Genomic DNA, 20,296 nt, shown 5'->3' with positions numbered 1-20,296 from the left:
AACCAGACAACTAAAAAGTCATATAATCACTTGTGGGATGCTTTTAACAACATATCTGCATCTTTAAAAATAAAAAAAGTTTTAACTTTATGAAAACTACCCAGAAGAAAAAGTGAAGGAAAGAGAGATTCATTTCCAGATCTGAGAGAGAAAAAAGAACATAGCATACTTGGCTATTGAGAGAAAGAAAGGCCACCGGAGTAAGCTGACCATGTCACTGATGGAGGAAACTGAAGGTCGAGAAAGGGGTGGCAGAAAAGGAACTCAAGACTCAAGGTTGGAAACCTTTTTTGTAGTTGGGAGGAGATAATTTATTGGATTAATGGGTCTTTGTTTCATTGATTGTTAAATTGTTTTTATTTTGAAAAATGGACCTTTACGACAAAAGACATTCTTGAACAAAATTAAAAAAATAAAAAATAAAAAAAGAACTCAAGGCTCAAGGTTGGAAACCTTTTTTTAAGTTGGGAGGAGACAATTTATAGGATTAATGAAATTCTATTCTAAAAGACATCCTTAAAAACAAAATAAAAAATAATTAAACCGCCGTCTGTGGGAATCGAACCCACGACCACATGGTTAAAAGCCATGCGCTCTACCGGCTGAGCTAAGACGGCTTGTCGTTTAGCGTCTTAAATTTTAGATTTTATTTATTTATGTAACCATGAAAACAAGATCAAGTTCAAATCTCGATCAGCCAGCGACTGCAGAGTGCCGGGGCAGAAGGAACTGCAGCTTCTCCAGCAATGCCTGAAATCTCAGAAGTTCCAGAGCTCGATTCCTCCAAAATATCGGACAATGCTAGTAAAGCACCACCTCGACCCGAGTTCGACCCGAAAATTATGCGCAAAACCAAACCGGGATTGAAGCGCCTCTTCCTTACCCACTCCGTCCTCTTCTCCTTCCTCCTAGGTCCGCCTCTAAATCTCAGACTCAGCTATATAAACTCCCTTTTTATATAGTTAAATTAAATAAACAAAAATTTTCTTCTTCTTCTTATTGTTTCTTTTAAAAATTGAATTTCAGGTTTCCCGTTCTTATGGAAATCCGTTGAAATCTACCGTTCTCCACTACCGTTTCGCGAAATTGACTCGCTCTCGACTCACCTCCGATCCAATACTTTACTCTTTCCGCTCCATTTTCACGCCATTTTCATTGGGTTCGATTCCGATGCCGATCGCCTCCGTTACTCAATCCTCTCCGAAATTTCCAAACTAACCTCTCAAAACCTTAAATGCTTCAACAACTATTCTCTCTCCGTCACTGTCGACTCCGGCTCCCGTTGCCTCCGTGCCCCCATCACGTCGCCTCATTCGTGTCCATACCAGTGCGGATCGATCACCGCCATTGATTTTGATCCGGTCGATGACGTGGCTGTCGATGAGAGGTTGGGGTCAGTTTTTGGCCGGAAAATTAAGGAGTACAGCGTGGTGGTGGTGAAGGGTGAGAATGAGAGAGCTGTTGTCGGCAAGTATAGGCACGCGTGGATGGTTGTTGGAGGTGGCATGGAGGTGGAGATGGCGGCGATGAAGGTGGCAGAGGTGTTGGTGAAGGTGTTTGTGAATGGAGGGAGGGAGGAAGGGTCAATCCGGACTGAGTTTATGCCGGTAGGAGCAGATGGGAACATTGTTCTTTCCTTCAATTTGCTTAATGCGGATCCGCGTGATTGGGTTTATGATTGGTATGAGGCTTTTCGCTGTTAACTTTTGTTTGTTTTGTTTTGAATTTGATAGATTTTAAATTTTTGGTGATTTTGTTTTCATTCTGTTAGTTTGCCTTGAAAATCTTTAGTTGATAAAGTGTTTGATAGAATGATGCTAAACTGAACACGTTAAAATTATCATGTGAAGTTGCCTTTGCATTTTGCTCATCTTACATTTGCTTGTATCTGTTGCAGGGATTTTCAAAAGATTGATGAGACTTTGTTGGCTCCCATGATTGGGGCTTTGGGGCCTGTGGCAAACATCAGTGTAGAGAGTCAGGTCAAGGGTCATCTTCTTTTTTGTTTTGATTCATATCTCTCATATTCTGTTCTTTTCATCTGATTGGTATTTCATTGTTCTCATGTCTAGGTTCTGTACCATACACCAAAGGCCTCATTCTCTTATTGGAATCAAAAGTTGGAGAGCCATGTCTTTAGTACCAAAGATCTTCCTTTCTTTGTATGTTTCTTTAAATTTTTGACTTCTTATGTTTCTGTGGATTAGAATGTCTTGGTGCAGTTCTCTAAACTGCATGTGTTTTTGTTTGGTGTTTTCAGCCACAAGAAATGTCCGATATTTTTTCTAGTGGTCATCTAGTCATGAGTTATTGTACCTCTTATTTGGAAAACAAGGGAACTTGCTATTAATGTTATCTCATAGTTTTAACAGGTAAATTCTAATGAATGGCACTTGGATACTTCAATTGCAGCTGGCGGGCGATCAAAGATATTGCAATTTGTGGTGTATATTCATTTACTCTTTTCTTTTTATATATCTTAACTGTAATGATTGCATTTAGTGAGGTATAGGGTGTGTCATATTAATTACCTTATGGGCATCCTAATCAATGTAGTTTTGGTTTGATGTCCTCTTTTGGAGAAAATGTTGATATAAGATGGAGGCCAACTTTGATCTCCATGCCTTGTTAATCAACTCTATTTTGCACTCATATTTCTTATTTGTTTGTACAACTGTTTCAATTTTTTCAAGCAGAACTCTTTTTCCCCCCAAAGCTCACCTTTCAATTTTCTCTCTGTTGTCAGATATGTACCATCTGCAAAGGAATGCCCTCTTCTTCTCCAGTTGCCAAATGGAGAAATTTCTAAGACAAATGGCTTTATATCTCCAGTTAGTTATCTAACCTTTATTATCTTCATTCCTTTCACCAGTTTATTTTTCTTCTGAAACTTCATTACCTTATTAAATGTTTTTCTCATAAAACCTTTTAGATGTGGGGAGGTGTTATGGTTTGGAACCCCCAAAGCTGTTTAAAGAATTCAGAAAACAAGACCACAGCCAGGCATGCAATTCCCCTGCAGGTTAGGTGATATGTAACAAATTCAACAAAAAATTGCAGTCACCCCCTCCATTCTCTCTCTCTCTCNTGGGTTCCTCTCTTCCCTCTCTCTCTCTCTCTCTCTCTCTCTCTCTCTCTCTCTCTCTCTCTCTCTCTCTCTCTCCCCTACTTGCACACATGCTTGCATTCACATGCAGATGCTATAAATTTCCAAAATTCGATTATTGTACTTTGAGACTGAAGTTTAGAAATCAGTTTCAAACCATTTAGTTTGTGGATTTTTTATTGCCATCCTGCTTGCACTATGGAAATGAAGAGAATAATTGAATGAGTAGAAGTACATATTATATTTTGCAGGTAGCTTCAATTTAATTTTCTCAAGTTTGATGCATGAATGTTCTTAAACAGGATCTTGAGAACATGTTTGAAGTATTCATTGGGCAGTTTCGACAACTTTTTGGTTTCCGGTCTGTCAATGTTTATGCTGGTGGATCAGGCATTTGGAACCTTGTACCTAGTGAAAGAGGTTTTACTGAATGGTAAGATAAAATCCTATGGCACTAGCAAGCTATGTCTGATAGTTAAATTTCTAGTGCCAGACAAGTAATATGACTTTAATAGTAGTATTTATCTGACAGAACTGAACTCAGTTTCATAGTGGTTTGATGAGCATGTTTTCTCTGTTTGGCTGCTTAAATTCCATTAGAATTTTTTAAAATGTAAATATATTTTGTTCTCATTCAGTTGCTCTTTCTGTCTTTGGTTAAAGTATTTCTTCCAATTCTTGTCCAGGGAATTGGATGTCTTGTCACGGCAGCACACTTGCTTTAATCTTCATTCATGTGCTACAACACTTGCATCTCTTTCAAGATTGGTATGTGTGGGTATTAGAAAATGAACCATCTGATTCAGGTCAAGATTTTGCTATTAATGACAAACTTTAATGCAGGTTCAATCACTGCCAAGGATGATTATTATGGATGAGATAGGAAAACAGGTGAGTTATCAAGTTGGACTGTAAGTTAATTTATAGGAGCACTTGCTTCTGTAAGCATCCATATGAATATAATCATTGAACTATCAGTTTATAATTTTACCATGGTCTCTTGAGTAGGTAAAGTATTCTCTTGAGGCAGCAAAGCTGGCACAAAGTAATGCTTCTATTGGAGGATATGGATTTTCAACTAGTATGTTCCTAAACTTGTAGATTAGTGTTCAATTCTGCCTTAAAATAATTATTTGCTATTCTAGCCTCTTATCAGCTAGAATACCTAACAAAATATTTACACTTTGTTGTCAGCTTCCTCAAGGCAAGCAAGGTCTCTGGCAGAGGATGCCTTTTTCCACCCATCTATTATGTCTGTCAGCTACTATTCCTTTGAGCACTGTTTTGCTGTCTACTCGGTTAGTTAAATGAAACTTACATGTCTCTTGATAATGATTAATCAGAAACTGAGATTTTCTTCCCAAAACATGCTTTATTACTTTGTATCATGAGACTTTATTTGAGTGCTATTGGAATTTAGTGGTCTCTGATAGTTAAATCCTCAATTGAAGGTCTGTGAAAAGAAAAAATGCAGTATTTATCGGCTATGGAAGGGAAGGGGGAATTATCTTCTAAACGATTTGGTTTATGTAAATCTAAAGCGGGAAATTAGATACAAAATCCATTGAATTATTTTTCTTTTTCTTTACAATATATAGCATTCTGCATTTTTTTCTTCATAGTTATCTTTCTTGTAATCTCTGGTTGCTGAACTAGTATTTCAGTTCATGAAAACAGATCACTAAAAAGGTTATTATTAGTGGCATTGGTTTACTTGGATTATAAATCTCAATGGCGTTTCTTTTTATTTTTGCAGCCATTCTTTCTGCCAGTTTCAATGCATGTCGTGCTTGCAGCTCTAAGAGAATTGAAAAGATATAAGCAAGAAAAGGCAAAGTATCTAGCTTGGAAGGCTAAAGCAAACGCATCATCTTGATGGTCTCCCTAGAACAAGATTTGGCATCAAGCAAAGGCTCCAACAGTTGGAAAGGATCAGGAAGATAAGAGGAAACTGACAGTTTGGCCACATGAGAAACACAATTTTTGAGTCACGTTATACATTGCTTGTATCTGTAGCAATCTCCTCATGTCATATACCATGGAAAATTTATGGACGATGGACAATGCTGAATTTGAGAGTATTTGAACAAGTAAAATTTTCTTGTAGCCGATTTGTTCAAAATTCTGTTGAAGATAAAAGCCCAAATGAAAAGAAAAACCACACTCCCCTGAAGATGAAAATAGACTCTGTAGCATAGAATAAACCAGAATTTGGCATATAATTTCGCCTAAGAGACTTGTGCAAATTAGCAATACGCACAAGTTACAACTCTATCTTCCTATCTAGTTCCCTTCCTTCACTGTTGCTGCCTGCCCCTGGGTAGAAAGGATGGCCATGCATTATGTATAACACATTTTTTTTTTTTTCCGAATCTCTCTTTACAGTTTACACTTCATTTGGATTTTAGAAATCATCCAAAAATAAGATTAAATCAATGCAGCATATACATTAGTTTAACGTATCTAACCGAAGCCCGTAAGGGGCACGAGAAACAAGGCTCCGACCTACTTGGCATCTAAGGATACTCCATCCTTCCATTTCAATACAAGCTCCGCATGAATCCACATTTTTGTCAATAAAGCTGAACAAAAAGCAAAATAAACAAGTACCCAAAGAATTGTTACAAGCAGTGTCTCATCAGCCAAAACACAGCCCTGCTACCTTGTAGGGATGTCAGCCAATAATACATCTTGAGATCCTACTGGCAACAACCACTTGCTAAAACTCCAAATGTCAGCCTCTAGGTTCCAATGCCAGAAGTATCTTCTTTCTTGGGCCCTGGAAGCAAACCAAAAATCTTGATTAAAACAAGGGGCAGGAAAGAGAAAACACGTAGGAAATTAAGAAAATGCATTACTTGTGATATATGCATGTAACAGACAAAGAGAAAGATAAACAGCAACAGTTTCTTGGTGAAGGAAATGCTGAAGCCACAAGTGAAAGTCACATTATGTTGGACTTGAAGAGATAGTAAAGTGATATATTTTCAAACTACCTTGACACAGGTTACGGATTTTCTACGACAACATTCATTACCTATTACCTGTACATCCCAGAAATTCCAATTTCTTGAAGAGACAAACATTTAAATGCAATTAAACTATTAATTCCAATAATTCACTCAAATGATTATATGCAAGGAAAAAAAAAGAAAGCAATAAGAAAGAGGACATTTTCATAAAGTTAAGAAGGTGTGCTTGACATTTTAAAAAAGAGAAACATTTGAAGCATCTCAAATTGGAAAACTGGACAAAACTACTGAGGTAAAGTAACAGAAGTTCTTGGTTGTGAACAACAATAATAGGATATATCCCTATTTCAAATCCTTCATTGCCCAAGACAAGCATCAAATACAGCTTAAAGCAAATTCATGAATAGAAAACTGTGCATGCATGTATCAAGGTTCAGTTTGAAATTACCATTGGTATTCCTAACGCTTTTAGATCCTCATCAGTCATGTGTACAAGAGCAGTCATGTCAACCTGCAGAAAGAGGTTTATGTCTTATAGTGGAAGCAGAAATTCCTTTATTTTAAGTTATGATTTAAAACAACAAAAGGGCTAATTTACAATCTATAGAAGAAAGCATAAAACTACATACTTCCTCTGCTTGAAAAAGAATTGTGTATTTTTCAATACCCAAAGACTGGAGGAAGCCCTCAACTGATGTATCAGCCTGCATAAGAAACCACAAGGCTTAGACACACACACCAAAAAAAAAAACATGTTGGCAAGGTCATGATATCAAATTATGATGGGGGAATGGCTCTTAGATTGCAGCTGAAAAAGCTAACATTTCCAGAGATATGCAGGTGCAAACTCAGGGACACATTTACAATTCCATTAAAGTTAGCACAACAAGCCTTATATTATTTTCATTTTCTATACTCTACGAAATCCATAAGTTAACCATTTGCAAGCAAACCATCTATATCTTACCCTGAAGTGTTATAACACTATTCATTGTCCCACCTATTGGACTTTCAAACTGCCAACACTATGCACATTCTAGTTATAGTTTAGGACAGGTCATAATTCAGAGTTGACAGTTAAAACTTTACTCATTCACTTTATCATGCATTACAAACAACTGTAAACAAACCCTAGTGATATGCATGCCATGCATGACAGGTTTTTGAAACTAGCCTCCAGAACCCCCACCAATGAAAAAAAAAATAAACACACACATCCGCACACCTCTGACAGGAGAAAAACAGAGAAGTTATTTTTTATGCTTGTCCAATAAACAAAAATTTGGGAAGAGCGAGAAAATTGGGGGGAAAGAGAGGGTGGANAAATTGGGGGGAAAGGAGAGGGGTGGAGGAGGGGTTTGAGATAATAATAAGCAAGAAGAGCAGAAGTTCTATGCCTTTTGCTGAACCTTCTTCCTTGCTACCATATTTGCAGCCCTTTTCGGTTCTGGTTCAGAAGTTTCAACTGCTACACTTTTCCTGGCTGGTTTGGCAGTTTCCACTTTTGGTTTTGGTGGATCAACATTTAGAGGCTGTGTATTCATTGTTCCAGATAACTTTTCACGAAGATCACGCACACCTGAGAAAGCTCCCCTTCCACTTTGAGACACCTGCTGGTGACTTTTCCTTTGGAGCTTCAAACGAAGATCACGGGCATCAACTTTGCGATCTTCACAAGCCATTAACACACAGTCAAAACCAAATAGACATTATTTAGTTGCATCCAACTATGGCAGCAATATTTTAGTTGCATGTGATTGTGTCAGGCAATTCATACTTGAAACTTGAGGTAAGTCATCTTGGTAAAGATCATGTTCCCACTTGTCATCTTCCCTCAGCCTGGAAAAGATTTGGCATGAAAGATGTTCACGGATTAGGGGCATTAACGCGAAAAGTGTAAATAAACCAAATTTGACATTTTTATTTTTTGGGGGTGGGGGATGGAATGAGGGGAAACCAAATTCAACTTACAGCAGCAACTAATATCAGCTGAAAAATCTATCACCACTTGAAATACTGTATTTTACCAAAACCAGCTACCCAAGCAGCAAAATACACCCTTACCAACTCAAACCACAAATTCCTAAGTTCATAAGCAACAAGCATACATAAAAATTAGAGAGGGCCAGAAGAATGGACTAAAGTAAAAGATAATAATCATGTCAATAAACTGCCTTGCTTTTTCTTCTGGGGAAAGAGAGGGAAAGGAAGGGGGGGGGGGGGAGAAGAGGGGGATTTGTAAAGTGACTATAAAGCACCAAATGGAATGAAGGGCGCCCTTATTTTTGAATCAAAAGTAATCAGATGACATTTGTTATACTAAATACAAACTTTGAAAGCTAAACTTTCAAATACACCTTCCCAGTTAGCTACAATCTCCGCCTCCTAACCCTCCCTTCTTTCTATGCATCATACTTGATTTCACCGACTTAGGAACCATCAAGACAAATCTAACATCAGAATTTAGGGAATCTAAATAAAAATTTTTTGAGAGAACACCATGCTCTTCTATTTAAATGATCTTTAAGTCCAATGCACTCGTGCATTCTCTCTCAAAAGCTTGACAGCAAATTAAACTCAAATATTAAAGGCAAAGCCACCGGCAAAATTGAGTCATTATTCCGAAAATATCAACAAAATGGTAAACATAAATTACTGTATCACAGCGAAGAGAAAAAGTGAAAAGAAAGATTCCTATTAAGGCAACCGTCGAAACAAACGGAAAATAAAGGGACACAACGAACCTCTTGCCAGTGATTTGATGCCGGCGAATAGAGTTGTCAGCGGAGTTGCCACTGAGTCGCTCCTTTACCGACCTTTTGCCAACAGCCTCCACTCGATCAGCATACATCTTTATCCACTAAGCAAAAAACCTAACCCTAATCTTACAAATCACAAGAGAAAGAGCCTGAGACGAGGAAAGATTGGTTTTCTAGAGGATTTTAAAATTAAAATTCTAGCTAATGTGACGAAAAAAAAGAAGAAAATAAAATAAAAAACCCTAGCCCTTATTTATAAGTAAATGCATAAAAGAATATATTAATGGAGAATTTGAAGAATTTTGTAGTGAATATTTCCTTTTAACAGCGTGTTGTTCTCACTTCCTCCGGTTTGTAGATTGGCCAAATCTATTTGGATTCTTTTCCTTTTTTTCTTTTTCTTTTTTTTGGCTTTTCGGCTTTCGAATTTTCCAATTCGGTAAGTGATATGAAGCAGAGGGACTGATGGGTTTTGTCAACGGAAAAAGAGGCCCAATGCCTTGCAACCCTTGAGACCAAATTCCTTAACTTGGATTTGTTAAGGTTATTATTGAACCAAGTTGGTGGTGATCACTTCACTTGTCAAATGCTTAAGACCTTGTTTAATATTTCAGGTATGGGGTCTAATATTTCAGCAGGTAGCCTCACATCCATCAAAAATATTCTCTTGGTATAAACCATCAACAGGTGAGTTTAAGTTGAATGTTGATGAGAGTTCCAAGCATAATTTTCAGAATGCTGCAAGAGGTGGACTTCTTCGAGACTATACAAGTACCATGATTTTTAGATTTCTAAAAATTTTGGACCATGTTACTCATTACAGGCAGAGTTAATGGCACTACACAAGGGTTTACTTTTGTGTTTTGAGTACAATGTTACTAGACTTTGGATAGAAATTGATGCAAAAGTAGTGGTACACATGATAAATGAGGGTCATCAAGGATCCTCTAGGACTCGATATTTGCTTACTTCCATTCGTAGATCCTTGAGTGGTATCTCTTTTCGGATTTCGCACATCCATCGAGAGGAGAATCAGGCAGCAGATCATCTCTCAAATCAAGGGCATACGCACTAGAACCTACAGGTATTTTCAAAAGCAGTAGGAGAACTTAGAGGTATTCTTAGATTAGATAACGTTAGTTTTCCTTATGTTCGTTTTAAATGAATGCAAAGGAGTAGTACTCCTAGTTTATTTTTTTTATTTTGTTATTCACATAGATTTTTGTAATATGGGAGTGTTTCAATTTTATGACGATAGTAAAAACTATGGTCATAAAATGAAACACCTCATTCTATGTGCTTTTCTTATTTACATTTTCTGTTTTAAATTTTACTTTAGTTTATTGTCGCAATGTAATAGTAGGGAATATCTGTTTTACTGTAGCATCAAAAGTTATGCACGTAAAATGGTTTTTCTTACTCTAGGTGCTTCTCCAAAATTTTCTCATGATCATGTAATTTGGAGGTACGGTTTAAGTCCCCCTCCTTTGTATTTTATTTCGTAATTAATAAAATTTAACAGGGTAGCTGGGCACTACGTGAATTTTCAGCATAAAAAAAAATGATTAAGGCCTTGTTTGGAAAAAGGTTTCTGAATTATTTAAAAAAATTTAAATAAATATTTATTTTTTATGTCATTCAATCAAAACTTTATATTCTTATGTCGAGTTAAATAAACCTTTATTTATCATCAATCAAAATATCACTAATTATTTTTTTTCCATATCGCATTAACATGATGTTAGTATGATGATGACATCAAGGGTAAAAATGTCATATAGCCATATCATTATCCACATCATTTATTATAACATGTTAGTATGTCACGTTAACGTTATGTGATATAAATGACAAATAGTCTTTTTGACTAATAATATGTAGTCAACCATTAGTCATAAGAGTTTATTTGATTCAAAATAAAAATACAAAGTCTTGAATAAAGACTTATTTGAATTTTCTTGTATAATTTAGGGATTTTTTTAAGTATTATACCAATGATTGATCGGCCTTTTCTCCTAGGTTAAATTATGCAATTAGTCCTTATTCCTTATCAAAATGGTGGATTTAGTTCTTGTACAATAATTTGTAAAAATTGAATCTCTATACTTTTCAAAATTGACAATGACAGTCCAATATGTTAAAAAAATTTTGTTATCTATGTTGATATGGCATTTGGTTGCATTAATGTGGCATTTTCTTGTTGATGTGACATTGAATTTGATGACCAGGTAATGATGTGGCATTTCATGAATAATGTAATAATAGTGCCAACATGACATGATCAAACACTAACATGGATCTTATAAGTGTAGACATAGAATTATCCAATATGAGCTAATGGTTTTAAATAGAATTGGAAAAAAATAAAAAAAATAAATAAGTTTATAAAATTTAGGGAAAGAGTGTTGTGAGACTAAAAAAAATTAAATTTTTGTGCTCTATAATTTAAAGTTGTAAAGTAAATAAAAATGATGCATCATGATTAACAAATCATCATATTCATTGCCACATTAACAAGAAAGTACCATGTCAGCATAAATAACAAAAAAATTAATATTATTAATAATTGGACTAACATTGTCAATTTTAAAAAGTATAGAAACTCAATGTTTATAAATTATTGTATAGGGATTAAATCCACTACTTTATTAAAGTATTGGGACAAATTGCATAATTTAACTTTTCTCGACAATAATTATGAGATTTTACATATAATGTTCTAACATACATACCCCTCAAAGCGTGACACATGGTGCTGTCATTTTTTAGTTCTTATGGGGCATTTTTAGGTTTTTATTGCTTAAGGCATTTTTGGCTTTTCCTCTAGAATATTGGATTTGTTTTTATTTTTTGCTTTTAAATGTTAAGGTAATTTCGAGATTTAACTTTTTCTTCTTCTTCCCCTTTCTATTAGCCACCTAGGCTTTTTTGTTTTCTTTTGTTTTTGCTCCCCACATTTTCTCAACACCAATTGCTATCTTTGGATAGTCTGCCTCCTGTCTGTTTTTATTTTCCACATTCCCGACCTCTTCTTCTATTTTTTTTTTTTGATTATATGATTTTGAGCATTTATTGTTTGATGTCATTAATACATTTTTATGAAATGAATAGGTTTCTTGCTTTTTGGTTCAAAATGTGAGAGGCATTGTTTCAACTTTTTTTCCAGTTTTTGCTCTTATCTTTCTATTGAGTTTAACATAGTTTTACGAAATGTTTTATTTTTGTTTTTTCATGCATTAAATTTGTTAATTTTGTTTTTCTTTTAATTTGTTTCTTCCTTGCTTCTCAATGCTGCATAATTTGATCTCATCTTATTTTAGAGGTTCTACTGGGCATTGTTTACACAGAGATTTTCTCTTGTTGATGATGATGTTTCTTTGTGTTCTAATATTTTTCTTGTTTAAGTTTTTCCAAAGTTTGCATATGGTTCTGAGTTGAAATATTTAGCATGCATTAAAAGAGCTATAACTCTATAATTATATAAATTTGGGGTTTGAAGGTTTGAGGTTTAAATGTTGCAGATTGTCATGAGTTTATGAATTTTGTTGTATTAGAACATTCTTTTTATGTTGGTTGACTAAAAGTCAGTGTACCTCTATTTTAAGTGAAATTCTTTAGTCTTGTTGATTCATCTATTTTGGCAAATGTTTTTAGACTGCTCAGCTCACAACTTTTATTCTTACAATTTAATGAACTTTATTCATTTATGTTTATGGTTTTTGTATTATGAATTTTTCAGCAAGGCTTTCAGCAACATCGCCCATTCCCCCTCCACTAAGAAACCCAAGTGCTTCGAGGTCAAGAAGTGGAATGTCATTGCCATTTGGCTCTAAGGTACCAAATCCTAACCCTTTTTTGATTTACAAGGACAAGTATATATTATGATTCTAATCCATCAATTGTCCACAGGAAGTGATTCAAAGTTTTATTATTGATAGTCCCAATTTGTATTTTATTTGCTGTTCAGTTTTTTTCTTTTTTCTTTTTAGTTATAGTATCTATTTAATTTTGTTAAATGTGGGATTTATTTTTTTGTACTTATGAAGCAGATTTTCCAAGAATCTCTCAAAATACTTTAGCATTGACCTTATATGAAATCATAACTTTGGGTTCACTTTAAAGGTCATCTAAGTGTAACAAGTTGGCATATGGCTTGAAACAAAAAGAAGAGTTATTTAACTTAGTTCATAAAAAGGAATTCGAATTAGTTTAAGTATGTACTTATGATGATTATTTTACCCATTCTAGTTATATATTCATAGTTAATGTGTATAGCTAATCATTACATTTCATCAGATTTTGAAGAGCACCAATTTTGAGCTTTATGTTCGGAGTCTTTCTTCACTCAACTGAAAAGTATTATTCTGTTCCACAAATATTTATGCTAATGATTATGCTTTTCTGTTTCTTCTTCATTTCTTTCTTCACTCAATTAAAGGGTATTATTTTGTTCCACAAATATTTGTGCTAATGGTTATGCTCTTCTATTTCTTCTTCATTTCTTTGGTTTTTAATAAGCAGTTATTACATTCTTTATTTCTTTACATTAGTTGTTTTTCTTTTTAAATAGGTAAGTTGGAGTAGGGGAAATTGAACTTGGGACCCTACCTTTTGGAGCTAAAATGCAACTACAATTTCAATATTTACTCTTTTCTATTACTCCTTTAGAAGCAACGTCTTGCCATCTAGACATTTTCCTTGTATATTCTATTCAAGTGAAGATTTTTTTTTTTGAGTAATTTGGTGTTTTTTGTAGATAGCGTTAAAACAATAGCAAGAAGGTGTGTTGTTAATGACTACAATAGGTGACTCATTTTAATGCATTTATATGCATATGTGTGTTTTGTTTCTTTCCTTTTTTTTTTGCAATTTATGCCATTTATGATTTATCTTAATTTGCTCTTTACATTTTTCCCATGTACTATAATTCACTGCATAGATATCATTATCTAACAGTATAAAACCATGGGAAAACATTGAAAGGAAAAAAAGGTGAAAACATAAATTTTTTATAACATGTTGCTAGCATTAATATTGCATAACGTTTTCTTTTTCATTTGGTGGGATGAGAATTCAAGAGCTTAACATTTTCAAAAGGAACTCAACTAGCTTTATCTCAAATACCAAAACAAAGAGATGTTATAATTTTAATTTGAGAATCACCTTATACCAGTCTCAACAAAAATATTCTATATTATTCAACGTGGATAGGGCAAAGATATATAGATACTGTTTTTATTTTTTTTGGTTATGCTTGCCTCTGAACTTATAATTGATTTGTATTGAATAGTTGAATATATTTTATAAGCTTTTCTTTATATTTTCTGCTTATTGTTGTGAGTTCAGAATTGCATCTACGACTTTGATCCTTTTGGACAAATGCTTGGTACTTAAGGCTAAGGTAACAGGTGTTTTTCAAGTTATCCATAAAAAAATTTTCTCTTATTTAGTTAGTTTCTTTTAATATTTTTGATTGGCGGGATGTTCACCATTATGCTTCATTCGGAAGTGAAAAGTCTGAAAAAGGTCCTTCCGAGCATTAAAACCATTCATAAAGGTAATGAAGGGTTAAAATAAATTACAATATTCTTCATAAAGGTTAAAACTACTAATAAGTTTAGTCCACAACCGCACCTAACCAATATTGTTCACTCTTAGAACAACATGAGGAGGAAACGAATATGCTAGTCCATTAGTACTAAGTTATCTAAAAGTTGAAAGAGTAGTTATTCAGAACACATATACCTTTGTTATTGTAAGTTTCAAGATTTCTGCTTTTTACATCTTATTCTATTAAATTAGATTTTCAGCTATTTATTAAAATTTTTAGTTAATGAATGTATTATTTTTGAATGATTTGAGTTGATAAGTACACAATTTTGTTGTTTAGAGCCAAAGATAAAACTTTGGACTTATTAGTATAAAGATTAAAATGAAAAACAATTTAAGAAAAAACCCTTAAGAACATAACATGTAGAACACCTGGGGGTGTCTAAACACGAAGGACAAAGGCTAAAACAATCTAGGCCAAAGAATAAAAGGGATCATAACAACTATCAACCCATGTTCGAAAACAAAGTCTGTCCAAACGAGCAACCAAACCATGTCCGAATTCATTAACACATGCAGTAATTAAATCCTAACTGCCTAGGACAAACCACAACATGTCCCCATGATAATTGTCCAAACCCGTTATCTTCAAATCAAGAAAATAACAGTTAATCATCTCCCTTTAAACTGCATCCTCATCAACATTCCAATGGAACCAAAACTCCTACTAATGCTAAAAGTCTAGTTTTCCATTGCAACCTAAACAAATATTTAAATCATCCAGAACTAATCTACTAAGATTTGCAACAAATCTTGGACTCTGTCAACGCCTTCCTTAATTATCTAATAAATCTACTTTATTGTTCCCCTCCCTTTTAATATGAGTAATTTTCCAATGGAGAATTTCTTTCTATAAATTAGCAATTTGAATCAAAATCTGCCTAAATCTCCATGAACATTCATGAGGAGCCTTAATCCAATTGATTGCATTTTGTGAGTCACTTTCATTCCACAATATTTTTGACTGGTGACCCCACATTCCCAAGAACACTGCAAAGCTTGAATCTCCTACCCCAATCGGTCTAAAAAAATTTAACAAAATTCTACCAGACTATCCCTACCAATCTTGGATTCTTTGAGCTAAGCCATTCAGATTAAACTTGTATCACCCATCTAAAAGTGCACCCTATACAACTTATTGCCTAGTAACCTTCATTTTTCTTTGAAATGGATATTTCTGCAGTTGATACCACAAATGAGGAAAAGGATGCTTCTTTTCTCTTTTCCAAATAATGACTGCTTATTATTTTTATTTAATCTTACTTAGATTGTATGTTTTGACATGTTATACCTTATGGTTCAGCTTATTCTTAAGTGATTATACCATTTCTTTTCTTATCATCTTCTCAAATTTTATAATCACTAAACTTCTATTTCTAATGTTTCATTTTCTTTATCATATGCTATGTAATTGTGTTTGGGTTGTTTTTATGATGTGCAATATTCACAACTCCTAGCATGAATTATTGATAAAATTTTACAAAATATATATATATATTAAACACATGACATTGTCACAACAAAATCAATCTTTTTTAAAAAATTAACTGAATACTATAGAAGAATTATAGTATTTCACATATTGCAAGATGAGTATGATTCTAGTTTTGTAATATACTAATAAATTTTACAACTAAAAAAATATATTTCTTTAATTAAGATGAATATGTAACAAGTTAAGTAGCTTATGCGAGTGTGTCATAGTTAGTTTAACCAGAAATGTTAATGATCAAATTAGACAATAAAAGTACAATACCATTAGATTTATTTAATAAAATCTTAACAATTCATCTCATATCTAATTTAGATTTTTTGAGAGTGTTGTTATCATAGTAATAAAAAATTGGCAACTTTTATACCTTATGAATTTTTTATGCTCTCTTCTCTACCAAAATTAAAAAAGCCGATTCAATCTAAAGTCTCTAGAGCAGAACCAATGGGAGCTTCTATTTTTGTATAGCATGGGTTCATTTCCAATGTAAGTTTGTCATTATATTTAGATCCGAATCATGGGGCTTCTATTTTTGAAATTATGGCACTGAATTGATGGAGCAACTTTCGTGTTCAGAGCTACCCCTATCAATCTCTGACACGTATAAAATGCCATTCTTTTGGTAGTTGGAGGATAGAAATGACATCCTACATAGTTGGTCTGTCTGCTATTGACTTTGGCATGCATAAAGATCTTGGTGAAAGCATCTTAAAGCTTGGGATATAAAACCATTGTCACCTATCTTGCAATGCAGTGACTCCATGCTTTTTTCTCTTATTTATAGCTACTAAGCATTATTTGTGTGTAACATTAATCAATGGGTTAGGTTGAAAAATCAAATATATAATATATTGAGATTAAGGATACTTAACAAATTAGACTAAATTCATAGGGTGATCTTGATTAAAATTGCTACTATTTTTTCGACCATTAAAAAGCTGCAATATCAAAATCCCAAAACTATGTACATCTGATTTCACAAAATAATTGTTGACTCCATATGTTTTTTATGATAACAAAACGTTCCTCATTCATTAATGTCTAACCTCACTATTTAAATGTGCAGGATATAGCTAGTTCCCTTAATAAGATGAATGATTAAAAATAAAATCATATGATAGATAAGCTAATCAGTTAAAGTGGGAAAAATGGAAAAAGTTAGTGAAGGCAGGGGTTTTGTAACTAATTATTAAAAGGCCTTAATCAGTTAAGGAATAACTAGGCTATAAGTTAAAGAAAACAGAAAAATGTTAATCAGTTAGCACTAGGCTTAACTGATTAAGAAAGTGTTAGACAAAGCAAAATAGAGGCGTGCTAATCGGTTAAGATATGGGGTTAATTGGTTAAAATACAAGGCTTGAAGAATCTCCAAGTGCCAAAAATTTAAGTTTAAAGTGAAGTTGACCGCTAAATGGAGCCAAGATGAAAAAGTGCGAATTAATTTATTAGAGCTTATGTTAATCGGTTAAAGCTAAAAGAGGTGAAGCTCTAAGCAATTAAGGGAAGTTTGTTGAAGTAGAGAAGTCTGAAGATAAAGATCTCTTAATCGGTTAGAGTCTCCTGTAATCAATTAACATAAAGGTAGCGTTTGCTATGAGGCAAGTGAGAGCACATTCCCTGTAATGTGCCCAATTAAATTACATTGCAGTGTTTGTTTTGCAACAGACCACTGCAATGTAAGATTGCAATGCAATCACATTACATTGTACTTTGTAATATTTTTAAAGACATTTTTACCCTTCAACTTTATTATCTTATTAAAAATATTTTGTAACGTTTTAATTAAAATAAAATATATAATATAAAAATCAAAAAATTAAAATAAAATAAAATATTAAAAATTAAAATTTTTATAATATAGGTAAAAGAAATTAAAATAAAATATATAATATAAAAAATTATATTAAAAATGAAAATAAAATATATAAGATTATAATAAAAAATAAAAATAAAATATATGATATTAAAAATATATTGAAGAGATGATATTATATAAAAATTAACAATAAAAAATATAAGTATATTAAACTTACATTTTTAATAAATAGGGGTAATTTTGAAAATTAACATTACATTCCCAGCAAAGTACTTATAAATCAAACGTTGCAATGTTATCTTCCTTGCATTTTAATCATTATTTTGCTTGTATACCAAACACTGTAATGTTATNACAATAAAAAATACAAGTATATTAAACTTACATTTTAATAAATATGGGTAATTTTAAAAATTAATATTACATTCTCAATAAAGTACTTGTAAACCAAATACTACAATGTTATATTTCTTACATTTTAATCATTATTTTATTTGTATATCAAATACTGTAATGTTATTTTCCTTATAATCATATTGCTTGCAATCACATTATTTGTAATCACATTGTATTGTAAAGTACCAAACGCCACCAAAGTACACAGCAGCAAGACAGTGCAAGGCAGAGAAGTTGTAATCGGTTAGAGTCTCCTGTAATCGATTAATGCAGAGTATATGAAACCAAGACAGTGCAAGGTAAAGAAGTTGTAATCAATTAGAGCTGCCTGTAACTAGTTAGCCGAACTGTCTGCCTATTTGAATTTAAACACTAAAGGACAAAATAATGGCTAGAATGGCATTAAAGTTCTCTCCAATGGCTAGAAACTGTCTTTAACAGAAAAATCTGACTTTCCAACTATAAATTGAAGTTCCAACAATCAAAGAAAGTAGATTGAATGATATGATAGCCATTTTGAGCAAAAAGCCAAATATCCTTCACCAAAAACACTTGTCCTTCATTCCAGTTCTAGAAAAGTGTTTTAGCTTGATTGTAAATCTTTCTAGATTTGTAAAGAGTTCGAGTTGTACTTCTTTTTCCTTTCTTTCTTGGGAAATTAGAGTGTGGGAAGCATTCTAAAGCTTGTTGTAAAGGGTTAGAGCTTAGGTTAGAAGCTCAGCTTGTAAAAGCATGGTAGAAGCTATTACTTCCACTAGTATAGTGAAATTAGGTTGAAAATCCTTGATTGGGAGATCAAGGTAATGGATGTAGGTCAAGGGAACCAAACCACCATAAATACTCTTACATTGTCCACTTCTCTTTACCCTTCCTTACTTGGTGTCTTGTAATTATAACAAGTTCTAGTCATTCCTTTCATCTAATTGATTAAGAGCTCTACAAGCTCTAAAAGGCTAAATAAAAAATTTTTTAGTATTATTCGCCCCCTCTTTAGCACTCCAACAAAATCAACAAAAATTTTCCTTCATAACATATTCAGTTGACATATAACTATTACAATAAAAAATTATGAATGTTGCTCATAAAATTTAACAATAATAAAACAATTGTTCAACTAACTGTAAAAGGAGAAAAATTACTATCCACTTATAAGATATCAAATGTCTAAAATTAATAAATTGAAACATATTTTCCAAAGACGAATCATGTGTCGTCACGTGGACTTGAGGACATCATTGAAGCTATTCATCTATTGGCTGAATTATCTCAAAGACATATAATTGAACCAATTAAAATTCACCTGATAATTTTAAGGTAAATATTTAAATTGGACCAATTAAAATTTACTTATTGATCATCCAACTTATTGCTAAATAAATTAAGATAATTTAGAGATAACATTTAAATTTGGTCAATTAAAATTTACCAATTGGTCATCTAACATATCTTTAAAAATTATAATAATTTGGAGATAAAATAAAAAACTGGTCATTTAATTTGTCCCTAAATGAATTAAGATAATCTAAAGATAAGACATAAATTCGATCAACCAAAATGCAAAGACTCAGAGTTTGGCCAATCAAAAGACCATCTGTAAGTCATCACGATTTATCTTTAATTAAAGTAAAATAATTTAGAAATAATTCAAAGAGATTAAATCCTCATGAAAGTCTCTTATCTAACATTATAAACACAATGTTCGTCCAAGTCATATGGGGACCATTCAGAAATTCAAAAGAGGAAGATTTTTGAAGACTCAAAACTTTACTAAAGCTCTCAAGTCTAGATTGTGTTCAAGATCAAGTCCATGTCCAAACCCTTAAAGACGAAGTTCTCAATTCTTGGTCGTATTCAAGAGTAAGCCCAAGTCCAGACCCTTGAAGACGAAGTTCTCAAGTCTAGCTTGTGTTCAAGATCAAGTCTAAGTCCAAACCCTTGAAGATGAAGTTCTCAAGTCTAGATCATGTTCAAGATCAAATCCAAGTCTTGACCCTTGAAGACGAAGTTTTTAAGTCCAACTCATGTTCAAGATCAAGTCCAAGTCCAGGCCCTTGAAGACAAAGTTCTCAAGTCTAGATTTGGACTTGATCTTGAACACGATTTGGACTTGAGAACTTCGTCTTCAAGGGTCTAGATTGGGAGTTG

The 20,296-nt window shown here is 33.2% G+C and overlaps 2 protein-coding genes and 1 non-coding gene across 5 annotated transcripts; 1 reads left to right on the top strand and 2 right to left on the bottom strand.

Moving 5' to 3' along the window:
• On the bottom strand, positions 545-617 carry TRNAK-UUU. The gene has a single exon. It is a non-coding gene; the product is annotated as a tRNA-Lys (tRNA).
• Positions 695-5,214, top strand: LOC18612752 (GPI transamidase component PIG-S). Of its 2 annotated transcripts, XM_018128332.1 has the most exons (14): positions 695-774; positions 829-912; positions 1,027-1,681; positions 1,898-1,982; positions 2,073-2,162; positions 2,373-2,446; positions 2,747-2,831; positions 2,933-3,022; positions 3,409-3,539; positions 3,793-3,874; positions 3,950-3,997; positions 4,115-4,187; positions 4,301-4,404; positions 4,863-5,214. In XM_018128332.1, exons 1-14 carry the CDS (start codon positions 747-749, stop codon positions 4,980-4,982), a joined length of 1,749 nt encoding a protein of 582 aa, XP_017983821.1. In that variant the 5' UTR covers positions 695-746; the 3' UTR covers positions 4,983-5,214. The 2 variants fall into 2 exon arrangements, with proteins under 2 accessions (XP_017983821.1, XP_017983819.1); XM_018128330.1 differs by having other exon boundaries at positions 695-912.
• LOC18612750 (ankyrin repeat and SAM domain-containing protein 6) lies at positions 5,450-9,292 on the bottom strand. 2 transcript variants are annotated; one of them, XM_018128343.1, is made up of 6 exons: positions 8,823-9,292; positions 7,856-7,917; positions 7,488-7,747; positions 6,708-6,782; positions 6,527-6,589; positions 5,450-5,885 (listed from the first exon to the last, which is right to left on the bottom strand). In XM_018128343.1, exons 1-6 carry the CDS (start codon positions 8,927-8,929, stop codon positions 5,841-5,843), a joined length of 612 nt encoding a protein of 203 aa, XP_017983832.1. In that variant the 5' UTR covers positions 8,930-9,292; the 3' UTR covers positions 5,450-5,840. The 2 variants fall into 2 exon arrangements, with proteins under 2 accessions (XP_017983832.1, XP_017983827.1); XM_018128338.1 differs by having other exon boundaries at positions 7,476-7,747; positions 8,823-9,281.

Source organism: Theobroma cacao, chromosome 1 (assembly GCF_000208745.1).
Source record: "Theobroma cacao cultivar B97-61/B2 chromosome 1, Criollo_cocoa_genome_V2, whole genome shotgun sequence".
Lineage (NCBI taxonomy): Eukaryota > Viridiplantae > Streptophyta > Magnoliopsida > Malvales > Malvaceae > Theobroma > Theobroma cacao.
The sequence above is the reverse complement of the archived record's forward strand: the minus strand, read 5'-3'. Positions and strand labels throughout refer to the sequence as shown.

Coding starts and splice junctions, on each gene's coding strand:
- LOC18612752 (XM_018128330.1), top strand. CDS start 747: ATGCCTGAAATCTCAGAAGTTCCAGAGCTCGATTCCTCCAAAATATCG. Junction 2,447..2,746: donor AAGATATTGCAATTTGTGGT/GTATATTCATTT, acceptor CTCTGTTGTCAG/ATATGTACCATCTGCAAAGG. Junction 3,998..4,114: donor TGGATGAGATAGGAAAACAG/GTGAGTTATCAA, acceptor TCTCTTGAGTAG/GTAAAGTATTCTCTTGAGGC.
- LOC18612750 (XM_018128338.1), bottom strand. CDS start 8,929: ATGTATGCTGATCGAGTGGAGGCTGTTGGCAAAAGGTCGGTAAAGGAG. Junction 7,918..8,822: donor CATCAAATCACTGGCAAGAG/GTTCGTTGTGTC, acceptor AATCTTTTCCAG/GCTGAGGGAAGATGACAAGT. Junction 6,783..7,475: donor GGAAGAAGGTTCAGCAAAAG/GCATAGAACTTC, acceptor TTTCTTATGCAG/GCTGATACATCAGTTGAGGG.